Genomic DNA, 27,483 nt, shown 5'->3' with positions numbered 1-27,483 from the left:
AACTAAAAAACAAGCAGAAAAATAGGCATAAATTTTTGCAACCTCGAGACAATGGTTTCTTAGATATGTATGACACCACTGCACAAATTCAAAAAATATATAAGTTGCATTTCATCAAAATTAAAAAATTTTGTGCTTCAAAGGACACTATTATAAAAATGAAAAGACAATCCATAGAATGGGAGAAAACTTTTGCAAATCATGTTTCTGATAAGGGACTGGTATCTAGAATATATATAGAACTTCTACAATTCTAAAACAAAAAGACAAAAAAAAAAACTCAATAAAAATGGGCAACGGATCTGAATAGATATTTCTCCGAAAGAGATATGCAAATAGCCAGTAAGCACATGAAAAGATGCTCCACATCATTAATCATTAGGGAAATAAAAATCAAAGTCACAAGGAGATACCACTTTATACCAACTAGAATGGCTAGGATCAAAAAAGACAAAAACAAGGAGTTGTGGAGAAATGCAACACTCATACATTGCTGGTAAGAATGTAAAATGGTGCTGTTGCTTTAGAAGACTCCTTGGTAGTTCCTTAAACATTAAACATAGTGTTACCATATAACCTATTAATTTCACTCTGAGGTGTGTACCTGAGAGAAATGAAGACATAAGTGTATCCAAAAACTTGTATGTAAATGTTCACATCACTATTTGTAGTGATGAATGAATAAACAAAATGTGGCATATCCATACAGTAGAATATGACTTGGGAAAAAAAAGGAATGACATCAATGAACTTTGAAAACATTATGCTAATTGAAAGAAGCCAGATACAAAGAGCCACATACCCTATGATTCCATTTATATGAAATGTTCAAAATAAGCAAATCTGTAGTGACAGAAAGTAAAATAGTGATTGCCTGGGACTGGAGACAAGATTAGGAATTGGGAGTGACTATTCGTAGATATAGGTGATGGAAAATATTCTGAAATCAAATTGTGGTAATTGCTGCTGCACAACTCTGAACATACTAAAAGACCTTGAACTTTAAAAGGATGAGTTTTAGGGTATGTGAATTATATCTCTATAAAAAATTTTGATTAAAAATGGGCAGATGTAGTGATTTTAGAAAAATACCTTCATATATATTGTGGTTCACTTCATTATATGTATCTGTTGAATGGAAGGGAAGGTGGAAAAATGCTCTGCTAATAGGAGATGTGATTCCCAATCTGGCTTTTGTGTAGAATCTGGTAAATCACTTAACTTCTGAGTCCCAATTTTCTAATATGAAGTCAAATATGATATTTTGAATGACTACTGTGTTCCTCTCCAGCACTAATAGCCAATTATTCTATGGGAACTAGATCTGAATCTGTGCAGAGTTGTTGTGGGGGATGTACATTTATATCTGGGTTTAAGTCCTGTAACGAAAATAGCGAAGTGTGGAAGGAAAAATGTCAGAAACGTTCATCTAAGAAGAAAATAATACGGAGAAATAAGGAGAGAGAAAGAAAAAAAGTAAGTGAATTTTGTGTGTGTGTGACATACGGTTACATAATTAACTACTTATCCAGTTGGTTGAAAATATAATTACTACTTTCTTTCCAATCATGGCAAGATGGGACTTACTTTTACATCTCTTACTTATGATAAGGAAACTGCCAATTAAAATAAAGTTACTATTATATTTTTTCATACAAGCAGTGCTGTTCAGAATGCAGCATGGTTGGGCAGCCTGGGTGGCTCAGCGGTTTAGTGCTGCCTTCAGCCCAGGGCCTGATCCTGCAGACCCAGGATCGAGTCCCAAGTCAGGCTCCCTGCGTGGAGCCTGCTTTCCCTCTGCTTGTGTCTCTGCCCCTCTCACTCTCTGTCTCATGAAATAAATAAATAAAATCTTTAAAAAAAAATGTTATCCAGAATGCAGCATGGTAAGTAAGTTACATAGTGCTAGGGTGGCACTTTGAAAAATTGGCCCTCACTTCTGACATTGTGTTCATAAAGCATGGGAAAAAGTATCCTTCCCAGATAAGATGTGTTAATAATAAAGCATGAGTAGACTAAGAAGTAACAAACTCCTGAGGTCTTATTACTAAAGATTCTTTTTAGGATCGTTATCAGAAAAGCTCTACATCAGGTGGAATGTTGGAAATTCACCACACATATGCTTTATTTTTGTCACCACCCAAATAATTGTGCAGGTGCATTGATTCTTCAGACCATGAGAGTACTACTTGGTTCCCATCTACTATTGATTCTCAGACCTGGCTGATCATCAGGGAAATCTGTAAAGATAATGCAGATCAGTGGCTCTGTTCCTAGAGATTCATACTCAATAGGTCCAGGTAAAGCCTGGAGACCCTAATTTTTAAAAGCTCTTCAGAGCCTTGATTAGACAAGTATTCCCAAAGTTGTGAGCAGTCAACTTAGTCCTTAGTACTAAGATGCCACTGACTATAAAACACTCTTGAAAGAGGACTTCAGCTATCTCCATTTTGACCTCAGTCGGTATTTACCAATTGATTAAGTTCTTCTTTCCAGCTTATCTCTTAATTCAGGCAAAAGACCCTACAGGCAAAGCATCCTGTGTTGTGAGGACCCTGAAGGCAAAGAATCCTGTGATGGAAACGAAAACTCCCCCTCTAGCAATAGGAACTGCCTCTTGCTAGCAAGACCCCCTGTATTTGACTCCAAGACAGCGATCGACCTGACTTTTATTGCGCACCTGCATGTACCACATTTTGCCCACCGCTTTGTCCCACATTTTCCTTATGTGAACGTACAAGTATTTTCAGCACTTTGGAAACAGTCTGAGATGTTAGTCCAATGTCTTCCCAGTGTTGGCGATATATTCCTTCCTTGTTTCGCTGCCAGTCATCTCTCTGCCTTTGGATTTTGTCAGTGGTGAGTGGGCCCAACTTGGTCTGTTTGGGAGTCAGGTGCTACTGTGCCCTTATGCCCCAGCTGCACTATGTTAATTTCTATTTAATTTGGGGACAGAACAGAAACACTACATTAATTGTACTAAAACTCTTTACAAAGTGAAAATAGTAATCATGCATCCATACAATTACATACCTTTCCTTTTACAGCACCACATTCAAAGTTTTAGCCTACATCCTGTTTCCAGTTTTCAGAGGCCATTGATTCCCTGACAGTGATGCACAGCAGTGTGGAAACAAGCTGCCATTATTAACCTATGCTCATATTCTTAATTGCTTGAAAACTCTTAGGATTGAAAACTCTTAGGATTGAGTGCTTCGAAACACATTGAAGAATACTAGTGTTTGACTTGTATTTTACATTTGGTCAAAATCTTTTTTGTTTCCTCTCCCCTTAATTGAATCACGCATGACTGGATGTTCAAAAGTTCTTCTTCAAAGTTGGTCAGAGGCTTTTGAGTAGTTCAATGCATTGGAATAGACTATTCCAGTGTATGTGTTGGTTATAATGACCTTATGTAGCTTTGGAAATTCTGTGATTTGAAAGGTTTAATATTTTCCTCTGCCTTGAATTGACTTGTTTTGTATATCCAAAGACCCAGTTTCAATACTGCATCATGGTGGTAAGCCTTTTCTTTGTTAATGAAAATTAGTAACCCAAATTCAAGTTAAAATTCAGCCACATGGGATCCCTGGGTGGCGCAGAGGTTTAGCGCCTGCCTTTGGCCCAGGGCGCGATCCTGGAGACCCGGGATCGAATCCCACATCGGGCTCCCGGTGCATGGAGCCTGCTTCTCCCTCTGCCTGTGTCTCTGCCTCTCTCTCTCTCTCTCTCTCTCTCTGTGTGACTATCATAAATTAAAAAAAAAAAAATTCAGCCACATTTGGGGCCACCAAAGTAATTGAGATGAAAATGCAGTGAAGAGGGGATCCCTGGGTGGCGCAGCGGTTTGGCGCCTGCCTTTGGCCCAGGGCACGATCCTGGAGACCCGGGATCGAGTCCCACGTCCGGCTCCCAGTGCATGGGGCCTGCTTCTTCCTCTGCCTGTGTCTCTGCCTCTCTCTCTCTGTGACTATCATAAATAAATAAAAATAAATCTTTAAAAAAAAAAAATGCAGTGAAGAGATGCCTTGCCTGTGTGAGACAGTTTATACATGTACAGCTAATGACAACTACATGACCACCTCTTTTTTATTCTGGTGACTGGCAAATTTCTTTTGTTATTAGTTATAAGAGGTAGACATGGGTGTAGGTGATACCCTAGTTCCTAGTAAAAGTTAAGGAGAAGAATGTCTCAAGAGGGGGATACTACTCCCAACTCTCTACTGAGACCACTCTCTTAAAGGCCACAAATAATTCATTTACAGACATTTTTCAGATGCTTACTGTGTGCCAGATATTGCACAAGTGTTGGAGATCCTTAGATGAATAATAATAGTAATAATAGCAAACATTTATATAGTGACTACCCTATGGAAGCACTGTTCTTCAAACTGCACATAACAACCTATTAGTGGGTCACAAAATCAATTTAGTGTTTCACAACCATCATTTATTTTTTTTAATAGTTAAGAGATTTTATTCTAGTAGCTATAATTACAGTGCTTGTTTGTCGAAATGAAAACTGAAAACAAGTATACAAAACAGTTGATTACTAATCGTGTATTGAAAGTAGTAAGAGGTTCCACGACACCAAATAAACCAGTTCTGAGAACTTCCCCAAGATAAAGTTGAACAGCTCCAGCTTCTTCAGTGTTTATCAATATACTTTATACAAAAGAAAACAATAGAGGTTGTCCTTTTGATGGCAAATCTGACCCTTGCAGGCTGAGGGAGTGAAAGCACATGTAGACAGGGGCTCCTGGGGCTTGGGGCTGAGGCGCTGATATGACTGGCCTGCCCGCCCGCACTCCTGCTGGTGAGACCCCAGGTGGCCCAGAGGAAGCCAGAGTGCCCACACTGCCCCCAGGGAGGCCGGGGTCCCTCTGAGGGGTCTATGAGCAGTAATGCAGCCCCCCAGCCCATCTCCTGGACGGCCGTGTAAGCACAAGTATGAGCACAAACACTAGGGGATACAGGATGACCCGAGACAAGAGTGATCACAGGGACCCTATTGTGACCATGCAGAATGGATCGTGGCTGGTTCTGCCCCAGTCTCACGTTCCCGACGGGAAGTGGCCCACTGGTGGACTGGACTCTGGCTGCCCCTGCAAAACCTACACTAGGCACATATCTCCCTTCTGTGTGTTCAAGTGTTCTCCTTTTCTTGTTATTTGTAACGATTTTAAAAATGCACTGAGTTTGGGTTAAAAACCAACCACCAAAATGGATCTCAATATAGACCTAATGCCCCGAGGAGGCGTGCCAGGCTGGTCCCACACAGCGACTCCCGGAGGCCCCGTGTGCCTAAATTCCTTCTCAGTATTGAACGGTGGGTTGGTTGATTCTCTTTGTACAATAAAAAAAGCTGAGTAATATTGCATAGGAGTACCAGAAACTGCCTTGTTGGGAACACAAAACTATTTACATTAAATAAAAACCCGGCTGCAGGCTGCGTCTGCACATTTCCAGCGTGGTGAAGCACACTGTGACCGGCCGTGGAGACAGCTTCTGGCACTCACACCACAGGAGAGCAAAGCAGGGTGGAAGGAGGGAGTGAGGGCTGGGGGGGGGGGGGCGGCGGGGGGGGGGGCGGCGGGGGGGGGGCGGCGGCTCACTTCTGGTTCCGGAGCTGATTGGACAGCCAGGCCAGTCCCTCATAGAGCCCATCCCCGCTGGTGGCACAGGTGGCCTGAATGCACCAGTTCCTGTAGCGCAGGGAGTGCAGCCCCAGCTTGTCCCTGATCTCAGCAGCATTCATGGTGTTCAGGAGGTCCTGCTTTTGGCAAACACCAGCAGGACGGCATCCCTGAGCTCATCCTCCGCCAGCATCCTCATGAGCTCCTCACGGGCCTTGTTCACACGCTCCAGGTCATTGCTGTCAACCACAAAGATGAGACCTCGTGTATTCTGGAGGTAGTGGCGCCACAGAGGCCGGATCTTGTCCTGGCCACCCACATCCCACACGGTGAAGCTGGTGTTCTTGTACTCCACGGTCTCCATGTGGAAGCCTATGGTGGGAATGGTGGTCACGATCTCACCCAGCTTTAGTTTGTACAGGATGGTGGTCTTCCCTGCAGCATCCAGACCCACCATGAGAATGCGCATTTCTTTTTTGCCAAAAAGGCCCTTAAAGAGGTTTGCGAAGATATTTCCCATGCTGTAGACTGGTGGGAGCAACACTAGCCAGAGAAATCCTTGGCGGCCCGCGAGGCTACTGCTCTGAGCCAGGCGTTGGTTTTGCTCCCACCTCACAACCATCATTTAAAAGAACAGAGGAGAATTGAAATAATGGAGTAGTTCCCTCATATTAAGATTGTAGGGCTTAGGGCCAGCTGTCCCAAGATGGGCCATTTTGGCATGAACATTATTTTGAGTTAAAAGCAATCAAAACTCAGCAGATTCAGGAAAAGCTCTTTATCTCCCCATCTGCTGCCTGCTAGTACAAGGAAAAGAGCTTTTAACAGAGATTCTTCTTTACCTAAGAAACCTATCTGCATAATAGGGCGCCTGTGTTTTCCAAACGTCTCCTTACTCTTCCTGCTAATGGTGTTCTCCCTTTGTGTCCTGGGACCCCTACTCCTTTATTCAGCTGATGTATGTTTCCTGTTGCCTCATTGTCTTTGGAATTTCCATGTCGCTATTTGATTTCCTCATGTGTACACTATCAAATTTGATTTTTTCCCGTTAATCTGTGTCAAGTCAACTTGATTCTTAGTCCAGGTAGAAGGGTCTTGAAGGGCAGAGGAAATTCTTCCTCCCCAACAACAGTAAGAATTGCTTCATAAAACTTTTATTTCATATACATATGCATCCATACATCTATGCACAATATAAAATGTATTTCCTATTGTTTTGCTCAAAACAGTTTTAAAGCCACTGATCTAGAACATTATTCCCAGGAGCATTAATATGCATTAATTATGGATTCGATTTTTTTTTATTTTTATTTTTTATTTATGATAGACACAGAGAGAGAGAGAGGCAGAGACACAGGCAGAGGGAGAAGCAGGCTCCATGCACTGGGAGCCCGATGTGGGATTCGATCCCGGGTCTCCAGGATCGCGCCCTGGGCCAAAGGCAGGTGCCAAACAGCTGCACCACCCAGGGATCCCTGGATTCGATTTTTTAAACAGATATAAGGCTATTCAGAATTTTGATTTTCTTTTATGTAAGTTGGTTAGTTGTCTTTTGGTTAGTTGTGTTTTGGGCAGAAATTTTCCATTTCATCTAAGTTTTCAAATTTATTTGCATGAAGTTATTCATAGTATCTTATCTTGTTTTGATATCTGTGGAATCTACATTAATGTCTCCCTTTTCATTCCTGATACTGATCATTTGTATTTTTCTCTTTTCTTGCCCAGTCTTACTAATGTTTACAATTTATTACTAATTTCTAAAAATATATTGAAACTAATTTATTTGATCTTATTGATTTCCTCTGTTGCAGTCTACTTTCTATTTTATTGATTTCTGCTTTTATCTTTTTTCTTATCTTTTTATTTGTTTGCTGTTCCTTTTTTTTTTTTAAAGATTTTATTTATTTATTCATGAGAGACACACACACACACACACACAGAGAGAGAGAGAGAGAGAGAGAAAGAGGCAGAGGGAGAAACAGGCTCCATGCAGGGAGCCTGATGTGGGACTTGATCCCGGGACTCCAGAATCACACCCCAGGCTGAAGGCAGGAGCTAAACCACTGAGCCACCCAGGGATCCCTGTTTGCTGTTCCTTTTAAGATAGAAGCTTAGATTATTTATTTTCAACCTTTCTCTTTTAAAAAAAAAATATTTACATTTAAAGCTGTTAATATCTCTGTAAGTATGGCTTTGATTACATTCTATAAGGTTTGACATGTAAATATTCCAGGTCATAATGAGACAGGGAGATTGAAGAACTCCATAAAAACCTACTTTTTACTGCGTCTATTCTTGCTAGGACCTGTATCCGCACTTTGCACATACCTCATCTTGCAAATAGTGTATGTCTTCTTTTAAGGGACAAAGAGTTAATGATTTCTATGGAAAAGATAACATTTAAGGAAGGATCAGGTGAGAATGAGTGGACAAGGCCATCATATGTGGATTCTAGATCACCAGGTTCTAGACATCTCAACACCAAGGCCTCCTGTCTCCAAGAAGTAACACTTGGGCCTCTGTATTTGTTCTAACAAGTTCCTGGATTCCTGAGAGGACATGTACACCAGACTACAATCCCCAATAAAAAGCCCCAGATCCCAAACAAAGATCAGACTCATGCTCTTTTCCTTTCTGAGTCTTCTGGATACTCCATCTATATCTGCCTTCTCTATATATGTTCAAAAAAACTCTACTCTCACTTCCTGTTTGGCTCAAGTTTGATTTCCACCCTTTGTGAAGCCAAGGACCCTCTTGGCTGGTCCTGCAGGACCCCATCTGGGTCCCTGGACCTGGCCTGCTGGCGTCAATAACCCAATGCTTGTTCAGTTCGATTTGTTCTGTTTAATTTCTTTCATCTTGGGGAGTGTGTCAGCATAATTCTGTGACCATCAGAACAATATTCACACAATTTCCCAAATCATTTTTTACTTAAAATATATCTAACAAAACATCTTTTGGTATTTAATCTTATGAAATGGCTTTGATCAGGAGAGTGGAGTAACCCAATCGGGTGGAGGCCACTAACACAGGTAGTGAAAGGATTCACCCAAGGCAGAACAAAGGAGATAAAATTTTATTGAATCCACTGCAAGGGAACAGTGGACAGGATAGCCGAGACTGTCAGCCAGAAAGCAGTGGTGGGGGGCTGTAGTTGTGGGAGAGAGCGAAGACATATGGGAACCTATGGAACTTTCTGCTATCACTCAATAAACTTTGCATTACTGGCCACTGTCTGGTCTACCTCTTCATTCTTCGAACAGTATGACCAAGAGCCATGGGCACTAATGGAAATCCTGAAACATAGACGTACTTGACTCATGGCACCAATGGGATAAAAACTGGTCCAGTTAATTGCAGTACAAAGTTTTTAGGAAGGAACAGGACTTGGTCTTGGTTGTTGGAAGTCAGAAAATTGGCTTCAGAAGACAACATTTTGCAGTCCCTTGATTCAGCAATTCCATATCTAGGAATTTGGTCTAAGGAAATAACTATTTATATGTGTGAAGATTTAACTATAAGGATGTCCATCATAATGTTGCTTAGAATTCTATAAAAACTGCAAATAAGCCTAGATATTCTCAATTAGGTAATAGAAGTTTACTATATTGGAATATGATAAAGCTAAAAATGATGCTTCTGATAAATATATCATGATATAGAAAACATTCATAGTATAGTATATTTTAAAAAGAAAAATATTATATATGATGTAATTCATTTTTTTTTAAAAGGGCACATGGTATATTATATACTGTATGCATTGATAAAATACCAGAAGAGATATGTGATGTTGACAGTGGTTACCTCTTGGAGTGGGGATTATAGGTGATTATATTTTCTTTTGGCTTCTCTGCAGTTTAAAATAGCTTCTAAAGAAAAGTCCATGCTTCATGTTTGTAATATAGAAAAATAGAAGCTATTGCTTTAGAGCAATTGAGAAATGAATGAATATGGACTCTTGCTGTGAGAATTTCCAGATACCTGACATTGAGTGACATTTTAAAAAGTGTTTCTTTTTTTCTTTTTTTCTTTGAGAGAGAGAGAGAGAGAGAGAAAGCACACAAGCAAGGGTGAGGAGCAGACAGAGGACAAGCAGACTCTGCACTGAGCATGGAGCCTGATACAGAGCTCAGTCTAATGACCTGAGATCATGACCTGAGCCGAAATCACGAGTCAGGCACTTAAGTGACTAAGCCACTTAGGCACCCCAAGTGTTTAATTCTTTTTGAATTACCTTGTCCGTAGGCATAGATGGGAAGGTGTTTGATGGAATGTTAACCAAGACTATGGTTATGGAAGGTGGAAAAATCTGGATATTCCCATCAGAGTTCAATCAGAGAAGCACACCAGTAGGAGTGATAGAGAATATGGGTTTTACTACAGGGATTTGGCCTTACACAATTGTGGGAGCTAATTAAACAGCTTACACACAGAGGTTGCCTCTGTATCTGGAGCTGGGCCTGATGTCACTAGGGAAGGCAGTCAGGAAAGAAAGTGCATGAGATGAGAGCAAGGACAAGCTGGAACCTGCAAGGATGAACTAAAATCCATATCAGTCCCTTACTGCCTTCGTTCTTCTTCTTCTTCTTCTTCTTCTTCTTCTTCTTCTTCTTCTTCTTCTTCTTCTTCTTCTTCTTCTTCTTCTTTTTTTTTTTGCCTTCATTCTTCTGACTTCACTGACGACCTGAAGAAGAATCTTGTGCCCATTGTCACAAAGCTAGTGTGCCCCTGGCAGGCGATAGAAAGCCCAGAAGCCTAGGGAGGAATGCAGCTACGGTTGGAAGAGCTGTGGGTCTGGCTGCTGCCTCACACCAGTCAGGGGGAATCTGCAGTGTCAGTCATGGTCTGCAACCACACCAGACTCTTACAAACCAGGTAGAGATACACAGTTGACCCTTGAACAGCATGAGTTGTTCCACCATCCTATATGGCTCTCCAAACCTCTCTAATATAATAAAAGAAACAGCACTAGCCTCCTTTTTGCTTTGTATCTATAGGGGTAAAGATTAGAAAGACTAGACCTAAAATTATTGTGTGAATGTTAGGATTAATTTGGTATCATCATTTTAAGTTTTATGTTCATTGCTTTCTAACATAGACCTTCCTATAGATGTACCGCTTACTGTTAAGGCAACTGTTAAAATATATAAAATATATAAAATATTTAGATTTGATAGAAAGAAGCTAATGTGTATAAGCCAAGAATAACTCATAAGAGTATGTTGATATTCCTAACAAGCAAATGAACACCTTGAGGTTTTATCCTCAATGGAACACCTTGAGGTTTTATCCTCATTGATAGGAAAACAATGATAGTATGTCTCTTATCTGCGTACTAAAACAATAATTTACAACTCTCTCTTCCACTGAGCTTCTGGTCAACAGCAGGTTATTAGTAGTTTTTTAAAAAAGATTTTATTTATTTATTTATGAAAGACAGAAAGAAAGGCAGAGACACAGGCAGAGGGAGAAGCAGGCTCCATGCAGGGAGCCTGATGTGGGACTCAATCCCAGGACCATGGGATCACTCAACCACTGAAGCACCCAGGCATCCTGGCTATTAGTAGTTAAGTTTGCCTTTTATAGTAATGCTACCCACTAAGCCTAAAAACTACATTGTTATGTGTTGAGTCACTACTGTGTATCATGCCCTGGCCAAATACCTTTAATACATAGTATTTAGGTTTCTCTCTAACTCTGCAAGATAAATATTCATATTTCTATTTTACAGATGAGATGATGAAGCCTCAAAGAAGTTAGGTAATTTCCCCAAGGCTACAAAACTCCAAAGTTGTGTAGCTGGAATTTGGACAGTTCTGTATGATGCCCAAACTTTGCCTTTATCTTCAGGACTCAAGTGTGGTCCACACACCGGCAGCACCAGCATCTGCAAGCTATTGGAATCTTGGGTCCTACCCAGATCTACTGGATCAAAATCTAGTTTAACAAGATCAGCAAGTAATCTGCCTTCGTGTTAAAGTTTGAGAAGCACTGTTATGCATACAGTACTATTCTCCACAAAATGGTGTTGGGAGGTCAGATAATTTTATATTCAGTGTTGAAACTCATTATTTGCTAGGCTTGATAGGAAAGTGGCCTGGTTGATTTTCAGTGATTAACCTAAGCTTTCAGAACAGCTTCTATTTCCCCTGTGTGCTCAGAGTAGCATCCCTATCCCACAAATTTATGTTGAGGTTACATGATTGAAGGTTCCACGGACATAAGCAACATGGTGATTGAATTTCCTTTTAGGGAGGTGTCTGTGTTCTTCTTCTTATCTGTTAATATGATGGATTATCTAAGAACTTGCAAATGGAACAGACCACTATAGAAAAAGAATTCATCAAAGAAGATAAAGCACAACTCAAGAAATTATTTAACCCACCACCCCTCCAATCCCAAACTCCTGAGGGTGTTTGCATTTTAAAAGAGGAGCTTGGGAATCAAATGAATCTATAACAGTTGATAATTTGCTGCAGCATATATTTTTTGAGAAGATGGAAACATATTCTTTGTGTCCTTAGCTTTCCTCTTTTAGCTCCAGGCTCCACATTTTAGTGCCATTAGAGCAATAGGATCAGAGATTGGCACTTCTCTTCTCAAAGTTTAAGAGTAGCCTAAGAGTAGAAGGTCCATTTAGTTTGCTACTGTGGGATAGTCACCAAATGAAGTTATTTTCACATATAACCAACTTTAATACAAAGAGCACATTTCTAACTAGTATCTGTACAATCCTCCAGGCTCTGCCTCCATCTCCCCTTTCTAGCCTCACTTCCTTAGTTTAGCATTTCCTTTTCATCCTGGCTGCACCAGGGGAACCCTCTACTTTGTACTAATTCCAAGGCTTGCTTCTGATTCTCTTTCCACCTGAAATGTCTTCTCTCTTATGTTTCCTCTTGCCCAAAACCTACTCATTCTTCATGCCCAATGTCAGCCATGACACACATCTTTCTTGGTACATGTTAGCTAGAAACTCTAAACCTGAGGCACCTGGGTCAGGTTGTGATCCTGGGGGTCTGGATTGAGTCCTGCATTGGGCTCCCTGCAGGGAGCTGCTTTTTCCCTCTGCCTGTGTCTCTGCCTCTCTGTCTCTCATGAATAAAAAAATAATAATAAAGGAAAAGAAACTCCAAACCCTAAAGTGTTTATTTTCTCTCTAGTGGGACACTTACACTTTCCATCTCCACATAATATTTATCTGAGACTTTCCCTGCCCTGTTAGACTGTATATACCCTGAAAGAAGGATCCTTGTCTTAAGATCTAAGCATCCCCACAAATGCCTCATACAATATCTGCGACATCAGCCCTCAATAAATAAACTTCTTTCCTTCCTTCCTGGCTGATGATGTTAAACTCCTTTCACCTGTGGGACACCTGGGTGGCTCAGTTGGTTAAGTGTCTGCCATCAGCTCAGATCATGATCCTGGGATGGAGCCCCACATCAGGCTCCCTGTTCAGCAGGGAGCCTGCATCTCCCTCTGCCTGTCGCTCTGCCTACTTCTGCTGTGCCCTCTCTCTGTCACATAAATAAAATCTTTTTCTAAAAACCCCAAGCCTTTCATATGCTTAACTGGATCTGTATACTCTCTTCATTGAAATGACTCTTCAAATCTTTTGTCCATTTTCTAACAGGATATTTTTTATTGTTGAGTTTTGAGTGTTCTATATATATGTTAGATATTTTGTTAGAGTCTCATAGATCCCTGAGGCTCTGCTCTTTTTTTTTCTTTTTTTTTTTAAGTCTATTTTCTTTCTGTTGTTCTGATTGGGTAATTTCTATCATTGTATTTTTTCAGTTCACTGATTCCTTTTTCCCCTGCATCCAGTGAGTTTTCAATTTTGGTTATCACGTTTTTCAGTTCTGAAATTTCTATTTGCCTTTTATATATATCCTTTATTTCTTTTTTTGAGGCTTTCTGTTTCTTCCTTGAGACTCTGTTTTGGTTTTATTTATTTATTTCAGATGTGTTTGTAACTGCTTGTTGAAGCATTTTTATGATAGCTGCTTTAAAATCTTTGTATGATCATCTTAACACCTTTGTCATCTTGGTATTAGGATCTGTTGCCTTTTCTTTTCATTCAGTGAGGTCTTCCTGGTTCTTAGAATGATACGGTTTTCAATTGAAACCCAGATATTTTGTATAGTACGTTACAAATCTCTGAATCTTTTAAACTTTTCATTTGACCTGTTTTTTTTTTTTTCCTACATTGCTTTAGTAGGAAAAGCAGGAGCACCACCTGTTGCTACCAGATGGGAGGAGAAGTCCAGTTTTCTTCCCTGGACTTCATTGATGTACCAGTGGGGGTGGCTCCTCATTTCTGCTGGACAGGTGTGGGAGTTACGGTCCTCTACTGGTCCTTCACTGATGCTTCCCTGGCTGGGTGAATTAGGAATATTTTGTTACTTCTCCACATGTTGCTTCACTGACACCACAAGATGGGGCAGTGCTGACTCTCTTCTAAGCCTCCTCTGACATCAGTCTAGTGGGGAATGGGAAGAAAGCTCATTCCTGCCAGGTGGAGTGGAAGTCCAAGCTCCTCACATAGTCTCCACTGACACCACAGTCTCCACTGACACCACAGTCTCCACTGACACTACTGACACTGTTGTTACCACCCAATGGAGATGAGTGCTATAGCTCTCTACTCAGTCTTTTCTGACATCACTATGGCAGTAGTGTTGGACATCTTGTTACAGCCTGGCAAGGGTGAAACTCTAGACTCCCCATATAGACTTTGCTTGCAAGGGTGAGGATGGGGCAATAGTATTTTCCTGTGGTATTCTGCTGCAACAGGGTGGATATTTTCCAAAAGTTTAGTCTTGCTAGGCTGATGCCCTCTCATTTCTTGGATATAGAGAGCAGGTTTTTGTTGGAGCATTTTTGGTCTGCACTTATTGGCATTTCTGGGTTGCTGGCTTCTCCAGCACCCAGTCCAGAATATTTGAGGCAAAAAGAAAACCCAGACAACTCATTGCCATGTTGTCCCTTGGGTCCTGAGGTCCTCCCTCAGTCTGTCTTTTTCTCTCCAGCTTTTAAAATCTTATATATTTTGCATATAATGTTCATTGTTTTTAGTTGTACTAGTGGGAAGAATAGGAAAAAGTAACTCTGCTTCATCTCTCTCAAATAAGAAGGTGTAACTTCCCTTTTTTTCCACTCAACATTATGTTATTTATTTATCTATCTATTAGAGAGAGATCATGAGGAAGGAGATGCAGAGGGAGAGGGAGAAAGAGAATCTTAAGCAGGGTTCCCGCCCAGCACAGAGACCCTCATGGGGCTCAATCTCAAAATCATGAGATCATGACCTGAGCCAAAATCAAGAGCCACCCAGGTACCCTGACATTGTGCTTTTTAGATTTACTTATAATAACACACTGAGAATGAATTCATTTACCTAATTAATTCCTGTATAGTATTCCACTATACAACTAAATTTCAGTTTATTTACCTATTCCCCCAATGATGGACATTTATGTTGTTTCCAACATTTTGCTGTAACAGAGCTTCATTGAATATCCTTAAACAGGTCTTCTTGTGCACACGTGAGTTTCTCTGGAGTGTATACCTACATGTAGTATTACTGAGACATAGGTGTGTACATTTCAGCTTTACTAAATAGTCACAAATTGCTTGCAAAGCAGTACTAATTTACTCATTTGCCATTTCTTTGCCACACTTAGTATTGTTATACTTTTTGGTTTTTGCCAATCTGACGTGTGTGAAATAGTATTTAATTGTTTTAACTTGTACTTTTCTAATACTGGTCTACTGATCATTAGCTTTCTTCTTTGAATTGCATGTTCATATCCTTTGTCAAGTCCTGGCTCAGGTCATTACCAGGTAGGTAATATGGAACAAATTATTTAAATTCTTTGCATCCGAATTTCCTTATCTGTAGAAAGAAAAATGTATAATAAGATTACTTTATAAATGTAGGGTATTAGGATAAAGTGCACTCATACATGTTAACTATTATTAATTCATAATATATATGTTAATTTGTATTTAGATATTAATTCTCATCTGTTCTGTTATAAATATGTTCTCTCTAATCTGGCTTGTCTTTAAACTTAATTTATAATATATATTATCATATAGGAGTTTAACATTTTCATAACATAAATACTTTCTCTAATGATTTATGCTTTCTTATAAAGATTTATTCATTCATTTTAGAGAGAGAAAGAGAGAGAGTGTGCATGGCAGGAGGGGCAGAGAGAGAGGGAAAGCAGGCTTTCCACTGAGCAGAGAGCCCAAAGTGGGGCTCTATCTCCTGACCAGGAAATCCTGACCTGAGTCAAAACCAAAAGTCAGATGGTCAACTGAATGAGCCACCCAGACACTTCATCTGCTATTTTTATAAAGAAATCATCTTTCTCTTAAATAATAAAATATTATAACATACTTTCTTCTAGTTGTTTTAAAATTTTTAATTTCACATTTAGATATTTAATCTTTCTGGTGTTTATGTTTATATGGTGTCAGGAAGTATACATCTAATTTATTTCCATGTAGAAAGCTGACTGAGACCAGATCACAAGTGCTGGTATAAATAAGAGGACTGGTGAGAATGGTGACCTCACTTAGCTTGGGTTACTTTCTCTCTTATTTGCTACTGAGCCAGTCAATGACCGGGACAAAGGATCATAGGAGGTTAAGGGCATGCTTTTGAAGAAACAGCTCTCCAAAATCTCCTTTGTCTAGTGTCTGAATATTGGAGGGTCTCAGTAGCCTGTGGGGTGAGAAAAGTCCCAGAGGCTGCAGAATCAAGGTGGCCTGCCTTTTATATCATCTCGGAGGTTGAAAGGGCTTTGTTGGGAGGGAATGTCACATCAACACTTAAGGACGACCCTGTGATCTCATGAAGATATTGGTACAACTCATATCTTCTATTCTAATTGGGCCTCCTTGAGATTTCAGTGCCATGAGACAACACACAACTCCATTTACTGACCACTCCTTCCCCATGATTGGTAACATCTCCCACATCAAATACCCCTAAAAGCCAGTGTTTCTCTGTGAATACAATAGCTAATATAATCATTTATGTAAAACAGACAACTTCAAATGTTAGCATCTTGATTTTGGTTTGTGGATTCTAAATGTCCAAAGTCTAAATGCTTCAGAGCTGAAGTGAAAGAAAACGAAATCCTCATTTTCCTTTGGATGACACGTTCCAGTTTTTAAAGATTCATAACACAATCCAGAGCCTTTTATACAGATGCCTAATGGTATGGCATGGGCTTGGGACTTGGAGTTGTGCCTTCTGATAAATACAGTGGTATCAGATATAGCTGGGTAATTATAATTGCAATAATCCACAGTAGGGGACTAAGTCAGCCCATGAATTGGTCAGCAAACTCTCCACAAAGAAAATTATTAGCATGAGAAGTGCAGGAATAAATGTGTGGGTATAGTCCAGTTTAATTTCCTGTGAACTGATTGCTTCCTTGGTAGCAGTCAGTATATGTGCCTCAATGCCTTCTGGGAAGCATGCTGCTATGGTGTCATGATGGATATTAAAAACACAGAATCCTGAGGAAGAATATTGCTACATGGTATTAAAATATGGCTCTGGTATGAAAAAAATAAGCTTGTGACATCTGACTAATAGGGAGATGGAGCATAGTGAGAATCATTCATAGTGGGTCATAAAATGAAAAGGCCAGGATGCCCACTGAGCAGAGCAGCCAGCAATACTCGGGTGTTTGCATACTGCTTCCCTAAATGACAAATTGCAGTCATCAAAGGCTTCTCAAAACTTTCCATTCACCAGGGCTGCTTAGGCAAGTGCACAAATGATATTTTTACATGTACAGATGGCCGTGCACAGATCATATGGGCGCCAGCAGCTGTGATGGGACCGGGCTGTGGCACGGATCACCCAAGACATTCCACATGGCTTCTGGGGAATTCTCTATTACTTATTTTGGGCATAAGATTTATTTTTGTAAGAGTTTTTCAAGAACCAATATACATATAACTTTGCATGTCCTGAGCATTTCTATGGTGTTGGAGAATGGAGAGTCCAGGATCATGCCGGCTAGAGATAGAAGGCAGAAAGAGCCCAAAATGGGCTGAGAATGAGCACTTGAGCAAAAAAGAGAAAATGCCTAGTTCTGCTGAACTGAGATTCTCAACCTAGAGTCTGAACCCATAGGCAATTGTTCTCAAACTCAGACTGGTGCAGAATCCTCCGGATTTGTTTAAAATCCAGTTTGTTTGCAATGCAGATTCCTATGCCCCACAACCAGTGATTCAGATTCAGAGTCTGGAATGGGACCCACAAACCTGTGCACCCCAGGTATTTCTGAAATGTGTGGTCTGGGGACTATATTCAGAGGAAACCCTTTACTGCTGGTGGGTAATTGTTTGTGGTGGGGATTCATGAAAAAGGACTATGGAAAAGAGTCATGCTCCTGAACCCCCAAAACATTCATATGAGCATTCATATGTGCCTGGGCATTTTTCAAAGATGAAAATCCATACCTTTCCTCACATATTCAGAAGGATCCATGTCCCCTCAGAAGTTACAAACCGTGACAGCATACAGTTTCCACGAAGCTAATGATCAGATCTCTATTTCTACAGAAGGTATTTAACTTCTCTCCACCTCCAACCTCAGATAACTCACCCAGACCCATCTAGCATCTCAGAATTATGAACATACTTGGCCTAACAGAGTTCTGGTCAGAGAGAATGGCCGGGTCTCTGTGACTCTGTTGTCACTATTGGGAAAGTGCTCAGAGAGACATCCTACTGAGATGGATAAGCAGCTTGTCTCTGCAAACAAAGATAGCAGTGCAATTCTGTGCACCAAACAGTCTTGCTAATGGCTCCCAAAGATAGCCTGAGGAGCATGGAGTTCCCCCAGGTGCTGGTTTTCCTCAGTCAAGGCCTGAGAAAGGACCCTTAGAGTCAAAGGTCTGATTAGAAGGTCTTTCTAGTCCTCTGGCTCTGTTCCAGAGCCCCCTCCACAGCTCCTTGAGCTTCCAGAACCTTCCTCTCACGGTGGGCTGAAGAACAGTAACAGTAACACAGGGCATCCATATTGACCATGCTAACCTTAACTCTGCCCTTGGATATTTTTTTCCATTTACCACATGACTTCTCAAGCATTTATTACTATTAATTTGCATGAATTATTCTTTCAAAGTCTATTTAAACAAGATAAAAGATTCATAGAGTTTAATTTTATTATTATTATGTTCTTACTTTTGCATGAATGAGAGATGAGAGAAGTGTCCATAACCCTCTCCTGACTTAGGAGTCTCACCAATATGTATGCCTTTCAGGAAACCATGTCTCAAATGGAACATGACTCGAGCCACATGTTTTTATTTTTTAAAGATTTTATTTATTTATTCATGAGAGACACAGATTGAGAGAGAGAGAGAGGCAGAGACACAGGCAGAGGAAGAAGCAGGCTCCATGCAGGAAGCCCGATGTGGGACTCCATCCTGGGTCTCCAGGATCATGCCCTGGGCTGAAGGTGGGCACCAAACCACTAAGCCACCCAGGGATTCCTGCCACATGTTTTTAAACAAGACCAATGAGCATTACCACCTTTGTGGAAGCTATGGTTACATCCACAAGCCGTAGCAACAATCTCCAAAATTCAGATGTTTTATTACTCCTGAGTTAGAAATAACATTAACGAGCATAGGTAAAGACGTCAAAGAATATTTCTTTGTGTTTTTGTTTTGTTTCATGTAGAAGATCTATTTTCTTCTTGACTAGCTGAGATTTCTCTCACCTGCAGTTAGAAGGATCTGTTATTTCAAGACTTTGATTTTCTTTACTTAGCACTATGAAAAATAATGCAAACCTGCTTTGTTGTTATATTTAAAAAACGATAGAGCAGGAAAAAGCAAAAAGAGAATTTGACAAGTGGAGTGTGAGGTCTAGCAGCTAGCTTACCCTTTCTAGCTCACTGCTTCTTCCCACCAGGCTCCACCTAGGTAACATGGCCTCGTCTTTACACAGAAAGCAGAGGTTCCCCATCATGTGACCTGGTCAAATTCCTTCCTACCACCTCCAGATCTCTCTGTGTCTTTGCCTTCCTCCCCCCTGTTTCAGGGGTAGAAGACTCATCTCTCCTCTTGGGTTATGATTATTTCCCTCTCGATTATTCCATGACTTTGACTCCTCAGTTTCCTTTCGCTTCCCGGTCTCCCCTACTTCCTCTCCTCTGCCTGTCTGCATGCTCACGTCTCCCTCACCCTTCATTTATTATAAAACCTCCCTGGTTCTCAAGCCCTCCACCTCCTGTCCCTCCTGAAAGGCTGGTCTGTATCTGCTTCCTCTGCACACCCTCAGCCCAGCCCCTATTGACACTGCTCACCAGTGACACCCTAACTGCTCCCCTCCTGCAGGGCGCTTTCCCTGATGATGGCTTCTTGGCTTCTGCTCAAGCCCTGATGTTTGCCAGGGTCTCATGTTCCTTCACTCCCTTCATATTCCCAGAGCGATCGCGTTTTATCTGGTGACATCAGCCACCACACACGTGCTCCTGATGATTAAATCTACACACATGACTTCAGTTTCCTTCTTAAGCATGAGCCACTCATCTCCAGCTACGTCCTGGACACCTCCATTTGCGTCCTCCACAGGCATATGTCCCACACATCAACCCACTGTTTTCTCTCCATTCCCAGTCTCCGTGAAGACGGCCACTCTCTGTTCTGGCGTCATAGGCCTAACCCCTTGGAGGCCTCTCCTGCTCCTTCCTTTCCTTTAGCCTCCAGATAATCATCCCCAATTCTTGTGGATTCTCCAGTTAAAATGTCTGAGTCCACCCCCTCCTTTCCGTTCCTGCTGACACTACCTTGGGACTGGTCCTCACTATTTTTCACTTGCAGATGCTTCCTGATAGATTTCCATTTTAGGTCTCACCTCTCGCCTAAGCTTCTCTCTATAGCCACAGCTGGGGGAGATCCCAACACCCCCTGCTTTTAATCTTTCATGACTTCCTGAAACACAATACATCCCACACCTGAAATGGCATATCGGGCTCTCCAGTACAGCATTTCCATGTCTCTAACCAGTGTGATCCTCTCCCTCTCGCTTCCCTTCCCTATCAGAAGTGAGGCCAAGTTCTAACATCAGAGGTACCCAGCTGGTGGCAGGCACTCCCTTTGCAGATGGGGAGAGTGAGCTTATAAAAACGACACCATTCATTTCCTACACTCTCTCCAAGTCTGCAGGCTGACAACCTGTTTCCATTTCACTCATCTTTCTGTTTCCCTTAACATCTTTGTCATTGTCAAAGGAACCTTCCAAAAGATGCCACAACTATCTTTCCTCCCATTCCAACTATTAGCCACGCTTTTGTCAAAGCCTCTGGAAACACCAAACCTCACATTTGCCAGATGTTTTCCCACCAATGTATCTTTCATATGGCTAATCCACCTCCACTGCCTGCCAAACTCACTTGGTCTTCAAAACCCCTGTTGAAGCCAGCTCCACTGTAGAGTCTTCCCTGCTTCCCCTGCAATGGATGCCCTTCTTTCATGCTCTCATAGAGAATTATTGATGCGTTTGCCTTTCCTGCTACACTGGGACCTCCTTGAGTTTCTTACTCATCTTCCTATCCTTGGTGCCTGGCATCTAGTTGGAGTTCCCCAAATGTATAAAGAAATGAATGAGTGAACGAGTGAATGACTACCATTGTTCCAGGTGCCATGGGCAGACAGGGCAGTGGAATTAACTAATAAATGGTGAGGTTGGGAGGAGGAGACACTGTTTCCAGTTGCTCCATGTTCCAAGCAAGAGTCATCCTTTCTTTCCTGCTCTGGTCATCCTCCCCTCTCCTTCAGCTCCTGAATCATCAGGCTAGAAGGACTTGTGTGCCTGCCCACGGCAAACTGACTCATCGCACCCACCCACCCCAGTCACCTGTCCCGAAGGCACTAGAGTCAGTACCTAGTCAGTATCAGATCTGGTCTGATCTCCTGAGGCTGTCCTGGGGTGGGTGAGCTGTTTGTTTATATTTTCTTGTGTTCATTTATTTTAATTGGCTGCCATGAAACTCCTCCTTCTTTTTGAAATTTGTCCTTATATAGAACTCCACTGGACATAAGCCATTGTCTTTTCTATTGATTGCCATTCCTATCTACTCTTTATTGCTTGCTCAATTTACTTTGCTCTTTATTGCTTGCTCAATTTACTTTGCTCAAAATATGATTTTCATCTATACTCTTCCATTAGTCTCTATTTCCAAACACTGGCAATTTACTCTTCTCTGTTAAATGTTTCCCATCTCATACCTCTGAACCTTCACCTATGTGTGTGCTAGAGATCCTTTCTTGCTTCGCTCCTGTGCCTACACTTCAAATAGAGCTATTATATTCTCATTTCATCCTAGTTTCTGCCTGCCTAGACGTGATTCTTGATCTTTCATCCTTTCAAGCCGTGAGAGCTTTCCTCTCCATTTATTCATCCAATACATATTGAGTGTTGAGTCACATAATTTTTGTATGGAATTAGCACCCAACTAGAGAGAGAAAAAAAAGGAAATCACTCTAGTTATCTTAAACAGAAATTTAATTTAGTGACTTGGTTACAAAAGTACTGGAAGGAGTAGAATGGCTAAAGTTAAAAACAAACCATCTCAAGTGTTGACAAGAATGTGGAGCAACTGGAATTCTCATGTACTGCTGGTGAGAATGTAAAACTACCCTATAATCCAGTCATTCCCAGATTAGGTATTTCCCCAAGAGAAATGAAAGCAGATTTCATACACAGACTTGCACACAAGTGACCTAGCAGCTTTATTTGTAACAGCTCAAAACTGGAAACAAATGTCCATCAAAAGGTGAATGAAGGGGCGCCTTGGTGGCTCAGTCTGTTGAGTGTCCAACTCTTGATTTCGTCTCAGGTCATGATCCCAGGGTCATGAGATCAAGGTCCAGGTGGGCTCTGTGCTGAGCATGGAGCCTGATTAAGATTTTCTCTCTCCCTCTGACCCCCTTTCTGCACATATGTACTCGTTCTCTGTTTAAAAAAAAAATTGGTAAAAAAAAAAAAAATTGGTGAATGAAAACACAAACTGTGATACATATATACAATAGAATATTCTTCAGCAACAAAAAAGGAATGAATGATTAAAATATGCAACATGGGTCAGTTTAATTATGCTAATTAAAAGAATTTAAATTAAGGAAAAGGAAATACATACTGTATGATTCTATTTATATAAAATACTAGAAAATGCAAGCTATGATGACAGAAAGCAGATCTGTGGTGGGGGAAGAAGAGGGAGAGATTACAAAAGAGTATGAGAAACTTTTGGAGCATGGGAAATAACAAGTTATTTTTACTGTGATGATGGTATCACAGCATATACTTATATTAAAGTTTATCAGATTATGTAGTTTAAATACATTTGATATATCTCAACAAAGCTGTAAACAAATAATCTCAAAAGGAGTCTGGAATTGGAAAGTGGTGACATTACCCAGAGATTAGCAACTGCATAAAGCCCCTGTCTACCTCTAGGATTGGAGGAACATAAGGAAAAATGGTATTCCCAGAGCCCATGTTCCTTGGCCACTAAGACTAATGGGGTCTCTACTAAAACTGCTCTTTCAACTACCACCTCTACTTCTCTCCAGGAAGCCAGGAGCACACATTCTCATTACACCTGGGGAGTGTGAAGTCATGTGTAAGTGCTGCTGCTTGTGGAGTGCCCGTGGAGCCCAGGAGAGCTGCCTCTGCTGGAGGCATCACCAAAAGCAGAAAAGAAAAAATGGCTCTCCTTTCCATCTTCCAAACTCTTCCCATCCTCCTCTCCTATTGACAGAAGCTAATAGGAAGCTGGCTGAGAAGAGTGTTGACTTTGTAGCTTTCTAGCTCTTCATGATCAGAGGGGAATAAGGAAAGGCATTTATGGAGCTGAAGGCCAATGGACAAGTAACTAGCCCAACTGTCTAATATATCACTCTTGGCAAAGGAAAATACATAGTAAGTAAAGCCACAGTTCTTACTGCCATGGATTTTGTCTATTAGCATATGCTGGTTCCCCTGAGGTTACACGCTCTCCCATCCCCTGCCTCCACTAAGTAGCTCACCATAAGTGCAGATGTAAAGGCCAAGAGAAAAGTACAGGCTACAAGCACAGAAGGTGGGAAGAAAAGAGAGGGTGTATTCAGGTGAGTGGAGACAGTGTTAGTAGATGTGGGAGGATGGCCTTTTCTGTCACCAAACAGCTTTTTGGGGGTTTAATAGCCAGCCTCTCAAATAAACCTGTCACTACTTTCTGTGAAATCCTGCTAGGAATAGAAGCCCTCAAACATTAATCCTTGTACCTGCATCTCAATTTGCTGTAGACTCAGAGGGCTCTTGAAGGACCCTCTGGATGCCACTGAAGAACTCAGAAAGTTATGCTTTGAACACAGGAACATATAATCAATTTTGGAATTACATTTTTTATATCCTATAGATTAAAGTCCAGTTCCTTAAAAGCCTGCTGAGTTTTTTCATAATAACCATTTACAAAGTGGGAGCTAAGTTGATGTGGAAAGGGGGAGGAATTTTTAGTGTAATTCTCAGCATTCGCTTCTGCTTCAGATGGTGTGGGAGCTCCACATGGTGAGTTCATATATTTTTTAAAAAGATATCTCATTAAATTGGCTTGGCACTGACAAATCCACTGGTCACAACCTCCTCAATAATGTCTAACAAAGGAAACACTTTGGAAAAATAAATGTAATGAAATAAAGAAAGAAGTTGCTTTTTCATATATGTAAGTTCAGATGTTTAAATATGAACCCATATACTCACGATAGTGTTTGGAGTTTATTACATTTTTAAGATTTAATTTTACTTATACAGGTAATTTACAATCAGCCAATGGGATCATTAAAAAGTATAGATAACGTAAAAGGTTTTTATGACCCCCTCACAATCTTGTTTCTCTAGAACCACTGCTATTTGTGTGTTTGTGTCATATCCCAACCCTTTTTCTTTGCATTACCTACATATGCACTCATAGAATTGCGTCTGCTATTTTGAAAAAAATTATCCTGAAGTGGAAATCTGTAGATTGCAAAATTGGCTGTATACTTTTCAGCTACTTTTATTGAAAGAGGGAGTTTATTTTCCCACCCCTTGATTCCAGCTTGCCTTGTGACTTGCTTTGACTGTTCTAATGCAGAAGGGATGTTGTGCCAGTCCCAAACCTAGAGGCCTCATCGCTTTTACTCTCACTGCCCTGGAACTTTGAAACCAGCATGGGAACAATTCTGGACTAGCCATCTGGAGACTGAGACCACATGGAAAGAGGTCCCAGGCACCCCAGTCTATTTACCAGATGAATGTAAATGTGTAAGTGATTAGTTGAGCCCAGCCCAAACCATAAGAATCACCCAGTTGAGTCCAGCCTGAATTACTGACCTGCATTTTAAGTTAAATAAATGGTTGTTTTTAAACAATTAAGTGTGAGGATGGGTTTTATTATGAGCAGAAGCAAACTGATACTAGACCATATAGTACGTAATTCTATAACTTTTTTTCTTTACGTTACAAAGAATTTGACTTGTCAATACATAAAGATCCATCTTCTTCTTTTTAAGAGTTGTATACATTTCTATATTATGGATAATCTACAGTTTAATATTTTCTCAGTCAGACATTTAGGTTGTGCCTGCCTACCTCCTTCCTTCTATCTGTCCCCCCATTTTTTTCTATATTTTAAGCATCTCTATAGTTGTTTTATACTTACCTTACTCTGCCTTTTCTCTGCTAATATTGGTTATCTTTTTCATAGACATTTTTAAAAATATAATAAAATGTATCAGTCTTTTTCTTAATGGCCTCCCTACTCTAAATTTTGCTCAAGAGCAATTTTCCAATCAAATATATACTCTATTTCTTTCTAATACAGAATTTTATGTGAGTGTCTATGTGTATATGTGGGTGTGTTAGGCTTAATTCATGAATCTTCTGAAATTCATTTGAATTTATAGTGTGAAATAGGGGATTTTTTTGTCAACTGGATAGCCAATTGTTCTAAACGCCATTTAGAGTAGTTCATCATTTTGCATTGATTTGAAATACCACCTTTACGTTGTATGTAAATAATCTGCTTCAAGACTCTATTCCATTAATCTATTTATTTGCCTGTTGCCAGATCAGTAGCAAAATTACTACTACAATGTAACAATTACTGCTGCCTTCTAGTAGTTTTGACATTGGCAAAATATCTTTCTTTTTTTCAAAAATGTCTTGAATATTCTTCAATATTCTCTCAAAATAATTTCAGAATCAGCTTTAAAATTCCATGAAAAAAGTCATTTCAGAATTTTAATAAGGCTGACATTAACTTTATAATCTGCCATCCATTGAACTTTTAACAAACGCTGACTCCTGTTGTCAGTGATCATGATATGCCTTTCCTGTTTTTTTTAAAGATTTAATTTATTTATTTGAGAGAGACAGACTGAGAGGGAGCACAAGAAGGAGGAGAGGCAGAGGGAGAAGGTGAAGCAGACTCCCTGCTGAGCAGGGAGCCCAACACGGGGCTCAGTCTCAGGACTTTGAGATCATGACCTGAGCTGAAGGCAGACACTTAACTGACTGAGCCACCCAGGCACCCCATGATATGCCTTTTCCCTTATTCATATATTTCTTATGTCCTTCAGTAATGTTTTATAGTTTTCTTTTTTAATATATTGCATACTTATTATTTGGTTTAGTCCTCAGAATGACATTTTTTAAAGCCATTTACATTTTAAAATACATTTTAAATTTTATTTTTGCTCATGTTTGAGAAAATTATTCCTGAAAATTTTCTTTAAATTTTAGCATTTTGGTAAGCTGAATTATAATAATTTGTCATTTGATTCCTTTGGATTTTCTGGGTAGATAATCATATCATTTAAAACCATGAGAGTTTTGGGGCTCCTTGGTGGCTCAGTGGTTGAGCACCTGCCTTTGGCTCAGGTGGTAATCCTAGAGGTACCAGGGTTGAGTACCACATCAGGTTCCGTACTCAGGGGGGAACATATTTCTCCTTCTGTCTATGTCTCTGCCTCTCTCTCTCTGTGTCTCTCAAGAATAAATAAATAAAATCTTAAAAACAAAAAAAAAAAACCATGAGACTTTCTAACTTTTATTTTACCTTTAATTTCATTATTTTACTTCTTCTTCTTCTTTTTTTTTTTTTTCCTGGTACTGAATTGGCTAAAACCCCCTGTGTGTTCGTATTCGTCAGCTCAGGCTATCATAACTGAAGACTACAGTCTGGGTGGCTTAAACAACAAAAATGTATTTTCTCACAGTTTGGAGTCTGGAAGTCCAAGATGAAGGTGCCAAAAAGATCATTTCCAATGGGACCTCATTCGTCAACTTGCAGGCAGTGACTTCTCACTGTGTCCTCTCCTGGCCCTTTCTTTGTGTGCACTAAGAGAGAGAGTTCTGGTGTCACTTCCTTTTCTTCTAAAGCTACCGGCCCTCAAAGATTAGGCCTCTATCTTTATGCTTCATTTAACCTTAATTATCTCCTTAAAGGCCAAATCTCCAAATATAGTTACACAGGGGATCAGGGCTTCAACATATTTCATTTCTGGGATATCAACATAATCGCATTTCTGCATTAGCATTAAAAACTATTATTTTAGGGGCAACTGGCTGGCTAAGTTAGTAAGGCATGTAACTTGATCTTGGGGTTGTGAGTTAAGCCCCACGTTGGATGTAAAGGTCACTTAGAAATAAAATTGTTGAAAAAAATAATGGTTTCAAAAATGTTTTATTTTCTGTTCTGAATATCTGAGAAATAATGAGTGTACAATGTACAGAAGAAGCAAAATCAATTTGGTAGAAATCAGAGTTATCACAT

At 40.3% G+C, this 27,483-nt stretch overlaps 1 protein-coding gene and 1 pseudogene across 9 annotated transcripts in view; one reads left to right on the top strand and one right to left on the bottom strand.

Moving 5' to 3' along the window:
• NMS (neuromedin S) overlaps positions 1 to 27,483 on the top strand; it is a 52,535-nt gene that overhangs the window by 9,013 nt on the left and 16,039 nt on the right. The window contains exons 3-4 of one of the 9 annotated variants that reach the window (XR_011997824.1): positions 11,371 to 11,399; positions 11,490 to 15,694. The exons of 6 other annotated variants lie outside the window; for them this stretch is intronic. Coding sequence is in view for 1 of the 3 variants with exons in the window: in XM_072741521.1 (XP_072597622.1) it covers positions 23,261 to 23,445 (185 nt within the window). In the remaining 2 variants the exon portion in view is untranslated. Of the gene's footprint in view, positions 1 to 11,370; positions 15,695 to 23,260; positions 23,610 to 27,483 lie in introns of those variants that run through there. 2 more of the 9 variants (XM_072741522.1, XM_072741521.1) reach the window with 2 other exon arrangements.
• Positions 5,598 to 6,184, bottom strand: LOC112915155 (ADP-ribosylation factor 1 pseudogene; annotated as a pseudogene).

This window comes from Vulpes vulpes, chromosome 16 (genome assembly GCF_048418805.1).
Source record: "Vulpes vulpes isolate BD-2025 chromosome 16, VulVul3, whole genome shotgun sequence".
NCBI classification, from domain to species: Eukaryota; Metazoa; Chordata; class Mammalia; order Carnivora; family Canidae; genus Vulpes; species Vulpes vulpes.
This window is presented reverse-complemented; position numbering and strand designations above follow the sequence as displayed.